At 42.5% G+C, this 16149-nt stretch overlaps 1 protein-coding gene across 1 annotated transcript; it reads right to left on the bottom strand.

The window, feature by feature from the left end:
- Positions 1 to 1824: 1824 nt before the first annotated feature.
- On the bottom strand, positions 1825 to 10499 carry LOC308605841 (uncharacterized protein; the record flags this gene model as incomplete). Its single annotated transcript, XM_081216105.1, has 4 exons — positions 1825 to 2515; positions 5073 to 5158; positions 6463 to 6589; positions 10113 to 10499. The coding sequence occupies 4 exons, from the start codon at positions 10497 to 10499 to the stop codon at positions 2489 to 2491; spliced, it is 627 nt and encodes a 208-aa protein (XP_081072231.1). The 3' UTR covers positions 1825 to 2488.
- Positions 10500 to 16149: the final 5650 nt, after the last annotated feature.

The following is a 16149-nucleotide window of genomic DNA, read 5'->3' as shown; positions in this document are numbered from 1 at the left end:
GTTGCCTCTTTGCTCTGACCAAACCATATTTAAAATTAATCAAATATTATCCATATAGTTTCAGTTCTGGGCAGCCATGAAAGTAGGCTGCTCAGTTCTTCCTTTATGATGTATCCTGCTCTGAGTGTAGTTGGCCAACAGCCCCCAGCTGTGCTGCCTTGGGAGCCACCACAGCGTTCCAAAAGCCACTCTCAGAAAGCTGTTCTCAGCCAGTGACTGGGCATGGCACGGGTACTAGAGCTAGGCGACTAGTTATTATCATCAAAACATGTATGTAACGAGTTGTATCTGCTTAGCTACATAAGGTGGAGTTTTTTTTCAGCCTTTGCAATTTCTTAGCATATGACTTGTGATACACATCAAACTGGTTTAATGCTTACTCAATAATAAAAGTGTTTTCTGTCACTACCACCTTTGAGGAGAGGATTTCTGAGTCCAGAGAGTATTTTTATTTACCCAATAGTCACCATCACACACTTTGCTGGGACCAAACTTTAATCACCTACCTCATTAATATCTACTGCACAGGATTATGGGGAAAGGGTGATCAGTTAAACAGTATCAGAGATTCAATAAACCACATCTACAATCTGCCTAATTCTGATCAACAAATAATAAAAATGGCAAGTGAGACTTAAAGGTTAAGAGACTTAGTGCGACACAGCTACCAAAAACCCTAAGAATACATTTTGGATCCTGACAGTAATTAGTCTGCCTTAAATACATTTTTGAGACAGTTGAGAAAACTGAGCATACTTCCAAATTCTTAAGTGTTTCCATTTTATGTGATAGTTATTAGAGTTATGAAGGAGCACTCAATTTCTAAAAATGCATCCTGAGGAGGTTACGCATTATATGTTATGTCTGGGATTAAAAGTAGAACAATCCACTAGCATGTATGGAGATGAATGAAACAATGGCCAAGAAATGATAAATAATGGTGGCAGATTGGAAAGGGGTTCATCCAGTTTCCTAATACAATCTTTCCCATTTTTGTGTATATTAGAAATAACAAATGATATGCATTGTATCAGTAATTTTATATGTGGAGAAGGCTGAGTTAAAATAGGGAGCAGGAAAATCTTGGTTTCCGTTGTAAGCATGTGTCAAACCATTAAAATGTACATTTAAAATATGTGCAGTTTACTTTATGTAATTTTACCACAATTGAACTGTTTAAAAATATATAAAAACTTCTAACTTCTTAGTCATCTCACTACATTTTTCTTCTATGTTCTTGAAGCTTGTGGCTACTGTATCACTATAGTGGAAGAAGAATATATTGGTGTGCTACCGTCAACTTACAAACTCCACGTTCAGTGCTATCACATTGGAAGTTTTAAATTGACGAAAGTGGGAACATTCACACTGGGGAAACTGCAAACAATACAAATCTTGGCTTGATTACGGAGAATATGTTAGTAATGCTGATTAAACTTTAAAAAGTATATGCTGTATGTGGCCACTGCACTGTGTACAGCAGAAAAAAATTTAGGAAATAGTATTTCAGAATTCAAAAATAATTATTTCTTATGGCTAGGAGTCACATCACTAAAGAATGAAGTTTCAAGTCTTCATTGTTTCATTATCTTATTTATTAATGAAGAGAGAAATAGTCAAAATTGATTATTTTTAAATGGACAAAAGCTATGAAAAGACATTTTACCAATAGAGGACTTAAAAAATGAAAAAAATGCTCCACATCATAAAACATCTGAGAAATGCAACTAAAACCACAGCGACATACTGCTACACACTTATTAAAAGGGTCAAAAAGTCTTATTAAAAGACTTGGGACTAACCTGGCGGTCCAGTGGTTAACAATCTGTCTTCCAATGCAGGGTACATGGGTTCGACCCCTGGTTGGGGAACTAAGATCCCACGTGCTGTGGGGCAACTAAGCCCACATGCCACAACTAGAGTGCCCACACGACATAACCAGAGCACCATTGCGCCACCACTGCTGAGCCCATGCTCTCTGGAGCCTGTGCACCACAACTAGAGAGAAACCCCCATGCTGCAACGAAGAGCCCACACACCGCAACAAAAGATCCCACATGCCATAATGAAGATCCCATGTGCCACAAACTAAGACCCAATGCAGCCAAATTAAAAAGAAAAAAAAAAGTTTAAAAAAACTAAACATATTGGCAATGATATGGAATAACTGGAAGTCCCAAACTCTTCTGGTAGGAATACAAAAGGAAACCACCATTTCAGATCACACTGTAGAGTTCTTTAAAACGTCATCCATTCACTAACCCTGTAATTCAGGCACTGCACCCCAAAGTATTAATAGAGGAAAAGTGAAATATAACCATGTATAGAACTATATTCAAAAGTCTGCAGCAATTTTACTTCCAACAGTCAAAAACTGGAAACAACTCAAATACGGATAAACAGATGAATAAACAAATAGTGGTATATCCTCAGAACATCATACTTCTCAATATCAATATAAAAAGAATGAACTACTCACTGATGACTCTCAAATAAATATGTCACATGCGGGCACCTGAGGGGAAAAGAATAAACACTTTATGACTTTAATCATATAAAATTCTAGACAATGCAAACTTATCTATTGTAAAGAAAAATAAATCAATGATTGACTAGAGGTCAGAGTAACATCAATAAAGGAAACAAGGTAAATATGAAGGTAGATAGGTTTATTATGGATGTGATGGTGGTTCCATGGATTTATATAAATGTCAAAACTTATCAAATTGTATATTTTAACCATGTGCATTTTATTGCATGTATTCATACCTTATTAAAGCTTAAAAATATTATCCAAAATAAAAATCTGGATTTCTTACTCTTTTTGTAAAATCCCCTATATTGACTACACCACTTTCTGCCTCACGCCCTGGGAGGGTCACCTTGCCTCAGTGGTCAAAAATATAAGTAAGCAATGAAGACTGTTCCCACCTGATTCAACAGGAATACTGTCTGGGTCACACAAAGTCCATTACTCGATGAAAAGATATCCCTTCTCTCTATTCTCATTTTCCTGTCTGCACAGAAATGGCCTTGAGGAGGATAGCCCACAGAGGCTACAGAAATCCACAAAACCTTCAGATTATTTTCTCTTGTAATGCTCTCTGCTATACAAGCTTCACAATTCAGGAGATCTGAGAATTTCTGTACATGCTCATCCTTCACAGCCACAGTGACTGCAACACTGTCATCATGGATGCCCTTTTAAATGAGGCATATTCCAACCAGCTTGTAATAGTGTTCTCCTCCCACTATTAATCCAATGTTTTCTGTAACAATTATCATCCCCCCTATAATCTTACAACCAGTGGTGCTATGCTACAGAATTCTGCACATAAGGGCACATGGCTCTACTGCAGGACCTGGGAGAATATTTTCCTCACTAATGCTGAGCTCAAGGCAATATCCCCTGTGAACAATTTCATGTTACTCTCAGAAGCAAGGAAGGTTGTCACAACAATTGCTCCTTCCCCAGGCTGACCTCTGAACCAAGAAAATATGGTACTCAGGCCACAAATTAGAACCAGAAAGTTCTGTAGTCTTTCCTTGGAAGCCTTGGGCAATAATGCAAACCAGGCCAAAATGGAGAGAGGTATATCTGCTACCATACTGTGCCCTTAAGGCCCACAAAGCGTGGGATTCCCAACAAAAGCTGATCACTCCTTTATGTTAGCAGAACCCAAGTGTTTTCAAATCATCCCCTACAGTGAATGGAACCTCAAGATTAAATGTGGCTTAAACAGTGAGACCTTTATAATTTGCACAAACCAGAGCAATGGGAGGGAAGCTACTCCTGGATTGGTGACTTGATGGCTAGAAAATCCTATCATAGGAGTTATGTGAGGCCAACAATATCCCTGAATAAGGTCGTCCATTTTTGCAAGTCACAAGCAGAGTCTTTTGGGCCAAAAATGGGTCAGGTCTGTGACTTAACTCATCAAAGAAATGAGAAAGGAGTGAGTGCTCAGGCTTCTCACAGTCCCTCCTGTGAATGGGAAAAACCAAGGCTTCTTTCCCTGAACACCCTGGGGTGGGTGAATGCTGTACACTCTGAGTACCTGCCAGGTGGGAGAGGTGAAATGGCTTTGGCCACAGCAACTGTCAATGACAGAAATCTGGCAAGAGACCTGGGCAGTTTAAAAAGTACAATGCAGCTCCCACATACCTGGGATGTTTGCAGATGTCTGGATGTATGAGGTTCAATTCAGATGGTACCACGAGGAGGGCTCTCAAGTGCTGACATACTGAAAAAGGAAACTGTACATCCCTGCACATGTAAGATGTTTTTTTCCTTCTGAAATCTGTGGTTCCAGAGTCAAAACCTTGGGCTAATGGCCTTATCATATTCATTGCATTAACAAGGCCTTGATCCAGTGTAAACAGTCTAGTGTTTTAAGAGACTGGAGCTGTAGGTAAAGAATTCAGCATATTCCCCAAATTGTAAGGCCTTTTCTCACTGTGAACTCTCTGATGTGTGATGAGGTTAGAGCTTTGGCTAAAGGATTTCCCACATTCACTGCACTCACAAGGCCTTTCTCCAGTGTGAACTCTCTCATGTCTAATGAGATGGGAGCTTTTGCTAAATGATTTCTCACATTAGCTGCATGTGTAACATCTTCCTCTAGTGAGGACTCTCTGGTGCTGAACAAGTGTGTTTCCCACTCAAAGTTTCTGGGCAGTCTCCCCATTTATAATGATTTTTTCCCCTTGGAAAGGGAGTCTCACGCTCAGTTCCACTATTTGACTTCTCCCAGGTGCATGTGGCCTGTTGGTGAAGAAATCCTGAGTTGCCCAGGAAGTCCTTCCCAACATCCCCAAAGGGCTTCCTTGATACATAGAATTTGCAGCTGTTCACAAACAATGTTCTCCTCACATCACTTCTCAATGGTTTTTCTCCAGTGTGCTGCTTTTGGTGATGGAGGTTTGCTCTGAAATAGAATGGTTTCTCACACGCCCCACACGTGTAGTTTCTGCCCACAGCGTGCTACCTGGTACTCAGCCAAGTGAAAAATGTCACTCAAGATCGGGCCACACATCTCATAGAGATTGGCCTTCTGGGAAGACAGACTTGCCTTAACAATTTTGCTCTGTGAGCTTCCTTGATCAGAGATACTCTGCTCAGAAAGTGCCTCCTCATCCTCTTTGCCATGCCAACAACCTGAAAGCAGAGAAATGCTGGAGATGTACATGTTGACTCTGTGCAAGGAGAAATCCCCAATACAAATCTGTGTCTCACAAATCCAAGGATGAGTCCATGGGATTGCTTGCAAGACAAGGTGGTTGGGTTCAACTTGAGGACGAGGCTGCTTAGCAGCATTGGGCCTTTAAAGATTACAGAATGGGGGAGGCCTCACAAGGTGAGGAACACAACCATGTGGAGTGACACAAAGAGAAGAGGCAGGGTCTACAGCTCATTCTGCAAACAACTTTCAGCAGGATCTTGTTTGGTGGTGACACATGAGTACTATGTAGTAGGTTGTATCCAGGCTCAGGAAAATCCAACTGCAACAGAGCAGCTGGTGTTCAAGGATTAAGAATGTGCACACCTCATGACATAAACGGTATAGGCCAATGTTGGACAGCACTGCAGACAGACCAGTGTGAAAAAGCATTGAGAGATGGAGTCCAGGGAGGTGAGAATTAGCCCTATGTTGGAAATAAAAAGTGACAAGTAGTAGAGTTGAGAAGGTGGCTGAATGGGGAAGTACAGGCAGAAATGAGGTGTGGCCGCCACTGTGATTGGCATCAAAAGGCTAGTCAGAGAATAGCTTTCTGGTATGATTTGTATATGGCCCTGACATCACGCCCTCCCCCAGGTGCCACTTATCAGGGCCAGACTATGTATGAGTCCTTGCTGTAGTTGGAGTCCTTTCTATTCTGTGAACCTCTCCACTTCACCCCCTTGATGAGCAGCTACGCAGAACCTGGATGATTCAGGTACTAAAGTAAAGACAGGACAGATAAGCAGCCAGCACTGGCCAAAAAGATAGAGCACAAGAAATAAAATTAAATCTTACGAAAAGAACTTCAGAGGAATATCTAGCAAGAATAGCCCATGGTCCATATACTAACAGTGACCAGGTCAGTAACAGCAATTTCTGGCACAAGCAAGAAAGAGGAGATGTTAGCTAGGTGAAGGAAGGAGAACCTGGGGCACACAGGTGCCTTGGATCTGGAAAATTCACCTGGCTGTGGAGAGGGCAAACAAGGTGGGATTCATGCCTACAAGACCACTGACTCCGGATCCATCCCTGCAAGGCAAGGGATAGCAGGTGCTGGATCTGTCACAGAGAAGGGACAGCAGTGCTCACACCCCAGCCCCACCAACCACAACACCTACTCCGGGAACTGGGGAAGAAAGCAGTGCCCAGCGTCCTGATGTGAGAAGGGGAGACGTGCCAATGGATAAAAAGAAAGGGCAGAGACCAGCTCAGGGCACAGGGGTGGGTTCGAGGGCCTTACCCGGGGAGGCTGTAAGCGCCAAGTTCTCCAGCATCACGTCACGGTACAGGCAACTCTGAGCCTCGTCAAGGAGACCCCATTCCTCCAAGGAAAAGTTCACGGCCACATCTTCAAAAGTCACACTGCCCTGTCGTGATTGGGACAGAAGAAATCACAAACAAGCCTCTCTCAAGAGGACCTACAATCAGTTCCCCTATTTACCTATTCTATGTCTGTCCTCCTCCCAATCTCCCCGGTCAGAGGAGAGGCTAGGCCCTGGCGCCATGGGTGCTACTGTCTCCCTATGGGCCCAAGGACTACTGGGTCCAGCCATCAGCAGCAAGAGACAGATATGTAAACTGTGGGCCTGACACAGAGGCACCCAACCCTCCTGCCAGGCAATACCCCTGGTGTGATCAAGGTCATGTAAGTCCCAATACCAGGGACCTGGGACCATCAGACATACTCCCTCTCCATGTACATATCACTCTGGAGACTGCACATCCCTCATACCTAGACATGCCCATGGTCACCACCACCTCACCATCCCACTCTATAAGCATCTCCCTGATCTCCCCACACGTTGAAATATTTTTATCACCTCCTTTCTTTTTTATAAAGTTTTTTTTAAATTTTTATTTATTTTTGGCTGTGTTGGATCTTTGTTACTGCGCGCAGGCTTTTCTCTGGTTGAGTCGAGCGGGGGCTACTCTTTGTTGTGGTGCACAGGCTTCTCATTGCAGTGGCTTCTCTTATTGAGCACAGGCTCTAGGCACGCAGGCTTCACTAGGTGTGGCACAAGGGCTCAGTGGTTGTGGCTTGTAGGCTTAGTTGCTCCGTGGCATGTGGCATCTTCCCAGACCAGGGTTCAAACCCATGTCCCCTGCATTGGCAGGCGGATTCTTAACGACTGCGCCACCAGGGAAGCCCTGATCACCTCCTTTTCACTCCACTGGTGAGGGTGGGATTTCTGCCTAGGGTTAGGGCACCTGACACAGGAAAGATGTTATCAGCAGCATCTTATTAATCATATATATCCACAGCCTGGAATAGGAGGGCACCACATTCCACACAGGGCTACATGGAGTTACACTCTGGAAAACAGTGAACCACCAAGAGCTGTGGGACACAAGTTTTGTAGTATCAAGAGGGTAAGGTGCCCCTGGTCTCCATGGGAGGATGCAATTTCCTTTTCTGAATAACTCCAAAGAGCTGACAGGGAACTGAAACTCACTGCAAAGGGATAAGCAGGAGTTATACCTGGTCCCCTTTCTAAAAAGGGTCGTTTGGTTAGGAGACCTTATCCACTGGAGCAAAGTGGGGAGCTGCTGCTCAGGCCATTTGCGGTCCTGCCAGTTTCAACACGTGTCAAGGAGGCATAGAATACTGGGAGTTAAGTTTAGGCCTCACACCACAACTTGGCTGACAGCATCCAGAGGATGCTTGGCAAATTCATAAGGGATCCAGTAATTCTCTAGGCCTCCATGGCGCCCACTAGCAGCGGCAGTAACAAAATCTTCTATAATGGCCGCCCTGACAGGCTCCATTCCTTACCTCACACTTAGCCGCACAGAATCGACTGTTCATTTCAGACACCCATGGCCTTATTCCACTTCTATGCTGTACTTGCTGTTCCCTTACCAAGCACAACTTTCCTCCGTCCACTTAACCCTCATTCAAAGCCTAGCCCATCGGTGGCCCACCCCAGGCCTACTGATGCTCACAGAGGACCACATTTCCCCCCGATCTTATCCTCCAGGCTGAATGAAACACGCCAGAGCATACCAAAGTCATCCAAAAGTCCTGGAGCATCCATAGGGAAGTAAGCACCAACTCCAGCCTGACTGTCATCTTGCCTCAATTACTTCTAGGCCTCTGCATCCATCTCATTTCCATGGGCCACTCAGAATGTCTAGTCATCTGCCACACTGTGTTGTCCCCAACACAACCTCCCTTTATGGCCACTTACCTTCCTCACTTTTGTTTCTGAAGCCCAATACCATGACCCAAGTACTGAAGCCAGATATTGAGTCCACAGCCCCACCCTCCCTTTCCTGGGCGCCTAATCGCTTTACACCGTAACCTGAAGACCGCCCCTCCTTAATGTCACCACAGCTTGCTCATCATGGTCTACAGAGTACCGAGCACGTTTTGGATGTCTCCATCCTGAATCCCTCCGCACATTTCCACACCTATGTGTTCAGTTACTCCTTTCACGCGTCCACTCAGTGATCTCTGATACACCTCAGACTTTAAACATGGCTAAACCAAAGCTCTTGTTACCCCCAGTGACTATCACTGACTACAGTCTTTCTCATCCCAGATGATGGAGTTTGCATCCCTACAACTGCCAAGGCTGGAAACCCTGGGGTAATCTCTGACTCCTGTGTTTTACTCCCTCACTGTTCACATTAGGAAAAAATCTAGTCCCTTTTTAAAACATGCATCCAGAATCCAACCACTTTTCCTAAGCCACCATGATGGTCCATTAACCCTCTCCTGGACTATGATAGGAGCCTCTACCCTGATTTTCCCCTCCTCCTCTCTCAACTTCAGTCTGTTCTCCACTTTACAGCCAAATGGAGCCTGTTTATAGACACTGGTAAGAACACCTCCCTCCTCTGATCCAAATCTCCCTTCACCTCTAGAACAGACATCCACCTTTTCAGAGAACCATTTCTATACTGACTCCTGTCCCTGCTCTTTGTTCTCACCTGAAAGGAGACCTGTGGTTTCCTGAACAATCCCTGCTCAGTTTTACCTCTAAACATCTGGAAATCTTGGAACCAGTTCCTGGAAGAACCCTCCACGCCTGTTTACACTGGTTGCCTATCATGAGAATACCTCTATATAAAGCCTCACATGGATTCAGGGCTATGGGTTTGGAGTTTCTCCAGAGTTCCCAGACTCAAGAATTGGAGGGATAGCATTAAGAGTCCCAGGAAACCACAATTCAGAAAACACAGGAGTGGGGTTTGTGGCCCTGAGGGACTGGGACACGCTCCACCTACCTGTGTGAATTCCACAAGCACTTCTGCAGCCATGGGAACCTGTGCAAAGAGGCAGGTCTCGGAGGAAGGGATCCATGGTGGGGTTCCGTATGCTGATCGCCTCCCTGTACCATTCCCTGACCCTGGAGCCAAGTGACCTCAGGCTGATGGTCTAATCTCAATGATCAGTGTCCTTACCAGCTGCGCGAGAACCTGAACAAAGATTCAACCTCCCAGTACCTCAATGTTGTCAAAGCCTCTCTCATTTTTCCTTTGAACAGCTTTTGGGAAAATTTTAACCTCTGACGTAGATCCTGTATTTCTTTTCTTAAAACTCCCCATGGCTTCTAGAGTTCTAACATGAAGAACCCTCACCCTGCTATTCCAGGCTTCGCCTCATGTTGTTTGTTCCCTGCGGACAGAACAGGTTTCCCGAATCCTTCCGCCTCAGTCCGACCTCCAAGCCTTAGCACCTGCGGTCCCTCCACCTGAAACCTCTCCACCTGAAACCTCTCCCACGCGCCATCACACTGTCTGTCTGAAACAGGGCCCCACCCACGACCGCCTCACCGTCCAGGACACCGCGGCCTGGGCTGCGGGCACGTGAGCAGGCGCCCCGCACTCGGGGCTTTAGTGTCTGGTGGGGTGAGGACGGTGAGGGGCCGGAGGACGAGCGTTTACCTCAGGCGGGTCCCTCGGCGGCGCCGCAGCCATCGGACTCTGTGGGCGGGGCGGGGCCGGTAGCGGCGGGAGAGGAGGCGGGACGCGGACACGGCGGCCGCTCTCCCGGCGGTCCCTCTCCCGGGTCTGGCGCTGGGCACCCCGAGCGGCAGCGCCGAACCTCAGGCCCGCCTCTATGACACAGGGACAGCCCCTCCTCTCGCACCTCTTCTGTCCCGTCACCTCCGTCCCTACCAAGCGTTGCGGAGCTGAAACGGACCAATGCCAATTAAAATGGCCGCCTGAAGGAGGAGACAGGAAGTCCCGCCCGACCCTTTGTGCCCAAACAGAAACTCCTTTTTCCTGAGCCTTTATTGGCTCAGGGACCCTGCCTTCGACGCAAGGCATTCTGGGTCATGTAGTTCCCATTTCCAGGAGAAAAGGCCAAGATCCACCGCGAGGATGCGCTGGAAAATCGCGTGCAAAACGTGTAAGAGACACTTTGGAAATGGCTAATGAAAGCGAAGGCATCAAGCATTTTCCTTACTTTGCTGTACAGACTGCACTTTAGGGGTAAACAAATAGAAAATTAGGAGTTTCTTCTTTATATATGCAGAATTCCTGATAAGAATTAGGTAGAATAGGGACTGGTCTACAGCGCATAAAGTAATGAATTTAATCAATGATCACCAACCAATTACTTCAGCCAAATAACTGCAAGGGACAGCTAACACAACAGATAAAAGTCCAGTGAGGGAAAAATGACATTGGATGAAAAAACCTAATAACATTTGGACCCACTGTGTGAAGTGTCCAAGAAAATTTAATCGGTCTACCTAAGAAAGAAATGGAAAATTTTATTCAAGCCAAGTAGGATTATAATCCAGGAACACCCTCTCAGAAAGCTCCAAGAACTGTTCTGGTCGTTAAAGGTCAAAGCAGTTATATAGGTTTATAATTATATAGACAGAGGGCTGTACTTTAAATGCCGTAGATAGTTTGCACCATCCAGATCTGTAAGTACAAAATGGTGGGTCATCGTGACACCTTACAAGATCAAGAAGGCATGTTATCTTTTAAGGAGTTTTCTTGTTGGTGCTAGGAGAATGTTGCTCTTTATGGTTGAGCAGGTATTTCTGCCAATGGGGAGGTTTGGTGGATGCATAATGCAGATATACAACGCACAGTAGAGGGGAAAGAGGAGGCCAAAGGACACAGAAAATTTTTTATGTTTAAATTATCCTTGACTTGCCTCAGAATACAAATTTTTATTGCATCAATCGTTAACTTTGAAAAGCAGAGACACTCAGACTTCAGAGCATCTGTTGGTGATGAAGTCATAAGTCTCAGCCCTGCCTGTGGAGTACAGTGACCAGAGTGAATTTGATCAATGCCTCTGGCTCTAGTTATACATTTATTGGAAGCAATGCAGAACATGTTAGGCCATCAGAGAAATGCAATTAGAAGATGTGGGAAATTATACCAAATGACCTAGTTATGCCACCAAATATATGACAAATATAACACAAAAATGTAAGACAAATCTTTGAAATAAAAGAGAACTAAGATGAATAATTAAACATAAAATGGGAGTATATTGTTTGTGATTTAAACATAATGATTATGAAAAAATAATTTTAGAAAAAGTAGGAAAATTGAATTTCAGTTATTGGTATTTCTGTTAGTGTGAAAATGATATTGTAATTGTCATAATGAAAGAGAATGTGTACTTTATAGACATACTGGAAAGATTTATAAGTGAGGTGATGTGTCTGGCATTTTCAATGTTGTAAGTTTAGGAACATATTTATGAATTATATATAGAGAAAATGAAAAAGTACATATTTATACAGAAAGTTGACCTATATATAGCTAAGAATCCTTTTAAAATCATTTGAAATATTATAATTAACAAGAGATTATGGGTATGCATATATGCAATAAAAATTAAAAATCAATATTAATCTTGTAAGAAGCTTTCTCCTATTTAAAAATTTAAAGCAAATGTTACTGAAATACAAACAAAAATTTGAAAAACATTAAAGAAATGTGAAAGAATTGAAGAAAATTAAAAACCACAGAAATTAAACCAGAAATTATAAAAACCACCTCTAAATAAAAATAGATATAAAGCAAGTTTCTATATAGAAAGGCTATTATGAATAAAAATACTAAAAGAGGTCATTCACTTTATGTATTTCAAACAAAATGCTAGTGTTTCAGAGCTTATTAGTTAAAGCTTACTTAAAGGGATAACAAAAGTATTTATTAGAAGAAATTATAAATATATCCAACAGCTTATTCTGGCAGAGAAAATAGTAGTGGGGTTAACAGTACATAGCAGTGAGCCTGGAAACACACCTTATTGATATGTACATATTGAATAATTTAAGGGGGCATATATATATTAAACTTGATTATCAATTTGGACAGAAAATATATAATGCAATGAAATATTAAAATGGATTAAAAAGTGAGATGGAGGGCTTCCCTGGTGGCACAGTGGTTGAGAATCCGCCTGCCAATGCAGGGGACACGGGTTCGTGCCCCGGTCTGGGAAGATCCTACATGCCGCAGAGCGGCTAGGCCCGTGAGCCATGGCCGCTGAGCCTGTGCGTCTGGAGCCTGTGCTCTGCAACAGGAGAGGCCACAACAGTGAGAGGCCCGTGTACCGCAAAAAAAAAAAAAAAAAAAAAAAAGGGAGATGGAAAAATATTCTCAAATTGAAAATAATTTAATCAAACCTACACATGAAAAATCATATCTGTATGGATTGGGTAAAAATTTTCTCAGTGATGGGACTTCCCTGGTGGTGCAGTGGTTAAGAATCCGCCTGCCAATGCAGGGGACACAGGTTTGAGCCCTGGTCCGGGAAGATTCCACATGCTGCAGAGCAACTAAGCCCGTGCACCACAACTACTGAGCCTGCACTCTAGAGCCTGCGAGCCACAACTACTGAGCCTGCATACCTAGAGCCTGGGCTCCACAACAAGAGAAGCCACCACAATGAGAAGCCTGCACACCACGACGAAGAGTAGCCCCCACTCGCTGCAACTAGAGAAGCCCGTGCATAGCAACAAAGACCCAATGCAGCCATAAATTAATGAATTAATTAAATTAAAATTTTTTTCTCAGTATTTTAATTTATATAGCATTCTATAAAATTGAACAACACTAGCAAATTGGTAGTCCAATAAAAATACTAGAGTAAGAGAATTATAAAAAGGAAAAAAATGGAAATAGTTTATATAAAACCTTTGAAATGAATTTAAGTCATATACACGCAGCATTACTTGTTTTGTATGAGGCGTAACAAAACTTGTTTTATTTAAAGAGACAAGGGCCTGCAAATTCTAAACTTGCTCTCATTATTGTACACATTGCCTTTTACAAACTGCAGTTTTGAGATAACAAAGGCTCTTAAAATTCCCCTGATTAGAGAGGTTCTATGTGAGCACAAATAAGGTTTAATCAAGAAAACTTCACTCTCCACAAAGTGATTGAAAGATACCTGTCAGTGTGTGTGATCAGGATATGATTTGTTAGAACCGTCTCATGACTTCTAGATAATGAACTAGATACCTACTGATTCACCACTGAATCATCGGAGATCTTTCCAGAGAGAGGAGGCAAAATATTAATAATAATGAAGGTATTATGTATATATAAAACATGCCGTCATACAAGATAACCTTTAGCTTTGAGATTCTTTACATCCCTGATTATCTTGCTCTTTGTATCTTACAGTCTTTTATTCACATGTTCTTAAGTGTGTCTTGCTTTCACGAAATCTGACAGGAAGTTTTAACACTTGCACTCATCAAAGACATCTTAGTAAAACACTCCTACAGATTCCATTTGCAAATCATGCACCCAAAAGATAAAAAATGCACATCCAACAATTGACATAAATGTACACTCAAAAACTGAATAAAACAGTCTTCTTACTCTTCGTGGGGAGCAAAGCTCTTAGAATGGACATTGTGAGGTTCAATGTGTTTGGTCAGCAATAAGAGCAAGTATAATCTAGACAGGTTGTAGAGGAAACATGGAGAGACACTAGGCAGCCCTAAAGCAAGTAGATGAAGTGGCACCATGCCTCTTGGTCCCTCAGAATGCATCCCTTTTTTATCTCTTTGTCAGTATTTGTGTTCCAATCCCAGAAAGCAGACTCCCCCCCCCATATGTTTCTTATTGAATTTTCTGAGATATGGTCTATTTCTTCTAAGAATATGACATGTATTTGGGAATAGTGCTTACTTACCAAATTTGCATTTGTTGCCAGGATGGCCAAAATATCGGCATCTGTGTATGGGGTAAAAAGTGGGCATCCAAACAAGAGATAAAGGTTTTTCATTCCATGATCTCATCTCCTTGCTGGGCAGTGATTATTATTTCACCTGTAAATGCAGTGGCAGTGTCTGTAAGGGGACTCAAGAATATCTCTGAAAAATAGTTGTAGAGTGAGCAAATTACAGAAAGTTATTAATGTTGATTAATGGAGTCATCCATTAAGCACTGTGGAAATCACTAGAAGAGAAAAGGACTTGTGAAACCTGAGAACAGGTAAGTCTCAATGGGTGACAAATGAAGTCCTAACACTGAGTCCTAAAATGTGAGAGAATTGAGTCCGTGGTTATGCTGGAGACTTGGCTACCATGAAATTCTTGTTTCCACAAAGTGTGAATCCTTTCCATTCATGACAATCCTGGGAAAACAAACTTGAGAAAAAGAAATAGTAAGGTAAGAGCAGAAAGAGGTAGAAGAATGGAAGGAAAGATATGGCATCATGTTTTATTCCATCAATAATCATTTACTAAACATCTCATCTGGCTCAGAGGCTCATCTAGATATGAGTTATACATCAGCAACCAAAGAAATGTGTTCTCATGCAGCCTTCAATCCAACTCTTTATTGAAGGAATAGTCAATAAATCACAAAGAAAATATTCTATATTATAATAATTATAAGGTGATAGGTGGTGTGGAAATATAAAAGAGCAGCAATGAGGAATGCAGGCATGTGGAGTCTGAGGATTTCAGTAGGAAATAGAGGGGTCAGAGATGTTCTCATAGTGCAGATAATATTCGAGCAAATATTTAATGGAGAGAGTGACAAGGATACATCAGAAAGATGTTCCATGGAGAAGAAATAGCTAGTACACTTTCCCAAGGGTAGTTGTTTGCCTGGAGTGCCAGACCACTCATATGACCATTGTGCCAGTTCCAGGGTGCTAGAGATATTTTCTGGTGTGTGTTTTTGTTTTGTTTAAATTTTATTGGAGTATGCTTTACAATGTTGTGTTAGCCTCCACTGACAACAAAATGAATCATCCATATACAGATATCCCCTCCCTTTTGGACGTCCCTCCCATTTAGGTTACCACAGTGCATTAGGTAGAGTTCCCTGTGCTATATAGTACGTTCCCATCAGTTGTCTATTTTATACATAGTATCAATAATGTATATGTGTCTATCCCAGTCTCCCAATTCCTCCCTCCCCACCCTTTTCCCCTTGGTATCCATACATTTGTTCTCTATGTCTATGTCTTTATTTCTGCTTTGCAAATAGAATCTATACCATTTTTCTAGATTCCACATATATACGTTATTATACGATAATTGCTTTTCTGACTTACTTCACTCTGTGTGACACTCTCTAGGTCCATCCATGTCTCCAAAAATGACCCAATTTCATTCCTTTTTATGGATGAGGCGGTGTGTTTTAATATACTGTAAAATACAGTGGAAATATGTTGGTCTCTACCACTAGTTCCTGCCACCAAGCTCTGAAATCCCTTGGAATTTCATTTTATTTCTTTTTCTTCTCTGATTGCTGTGACTAGGACTTCCAAAACTATGTTGAATAAAAGTGGCAAGAGTGGGCATCCTTGTCTTCGATTAAATGCTTTCAGCTTTTCATTGTTGAGTATGATACCAGTTGTGGGCTTATAATATATGGCCTTTATTATGTTGAGGTATGTACCCTCTATGCCCATTTTCTAGAGAGTTTTTATCATAATGGGTGTTGAATTTTGTCAAAAGCTTTTTCTGCATTC

Source organism: Mesoplodon bidens (genome assembly GCF_964165515.1).
Source record: "Mesoplodon bidens genome assembly, chromosome: 18".
Classification (NCBI taxonomy): domain Eukaryota; kingdom Metazoa; phylum Chordata; class Mammalia; order Artiodactyla; family Ziphiidae; genus Mesoplodon; species Mesoplodon bidens.
Note: the sequence above shows the minus strand (reverse complement) of the source record. Positions and strands in the feature narration are given on the sequence as shown.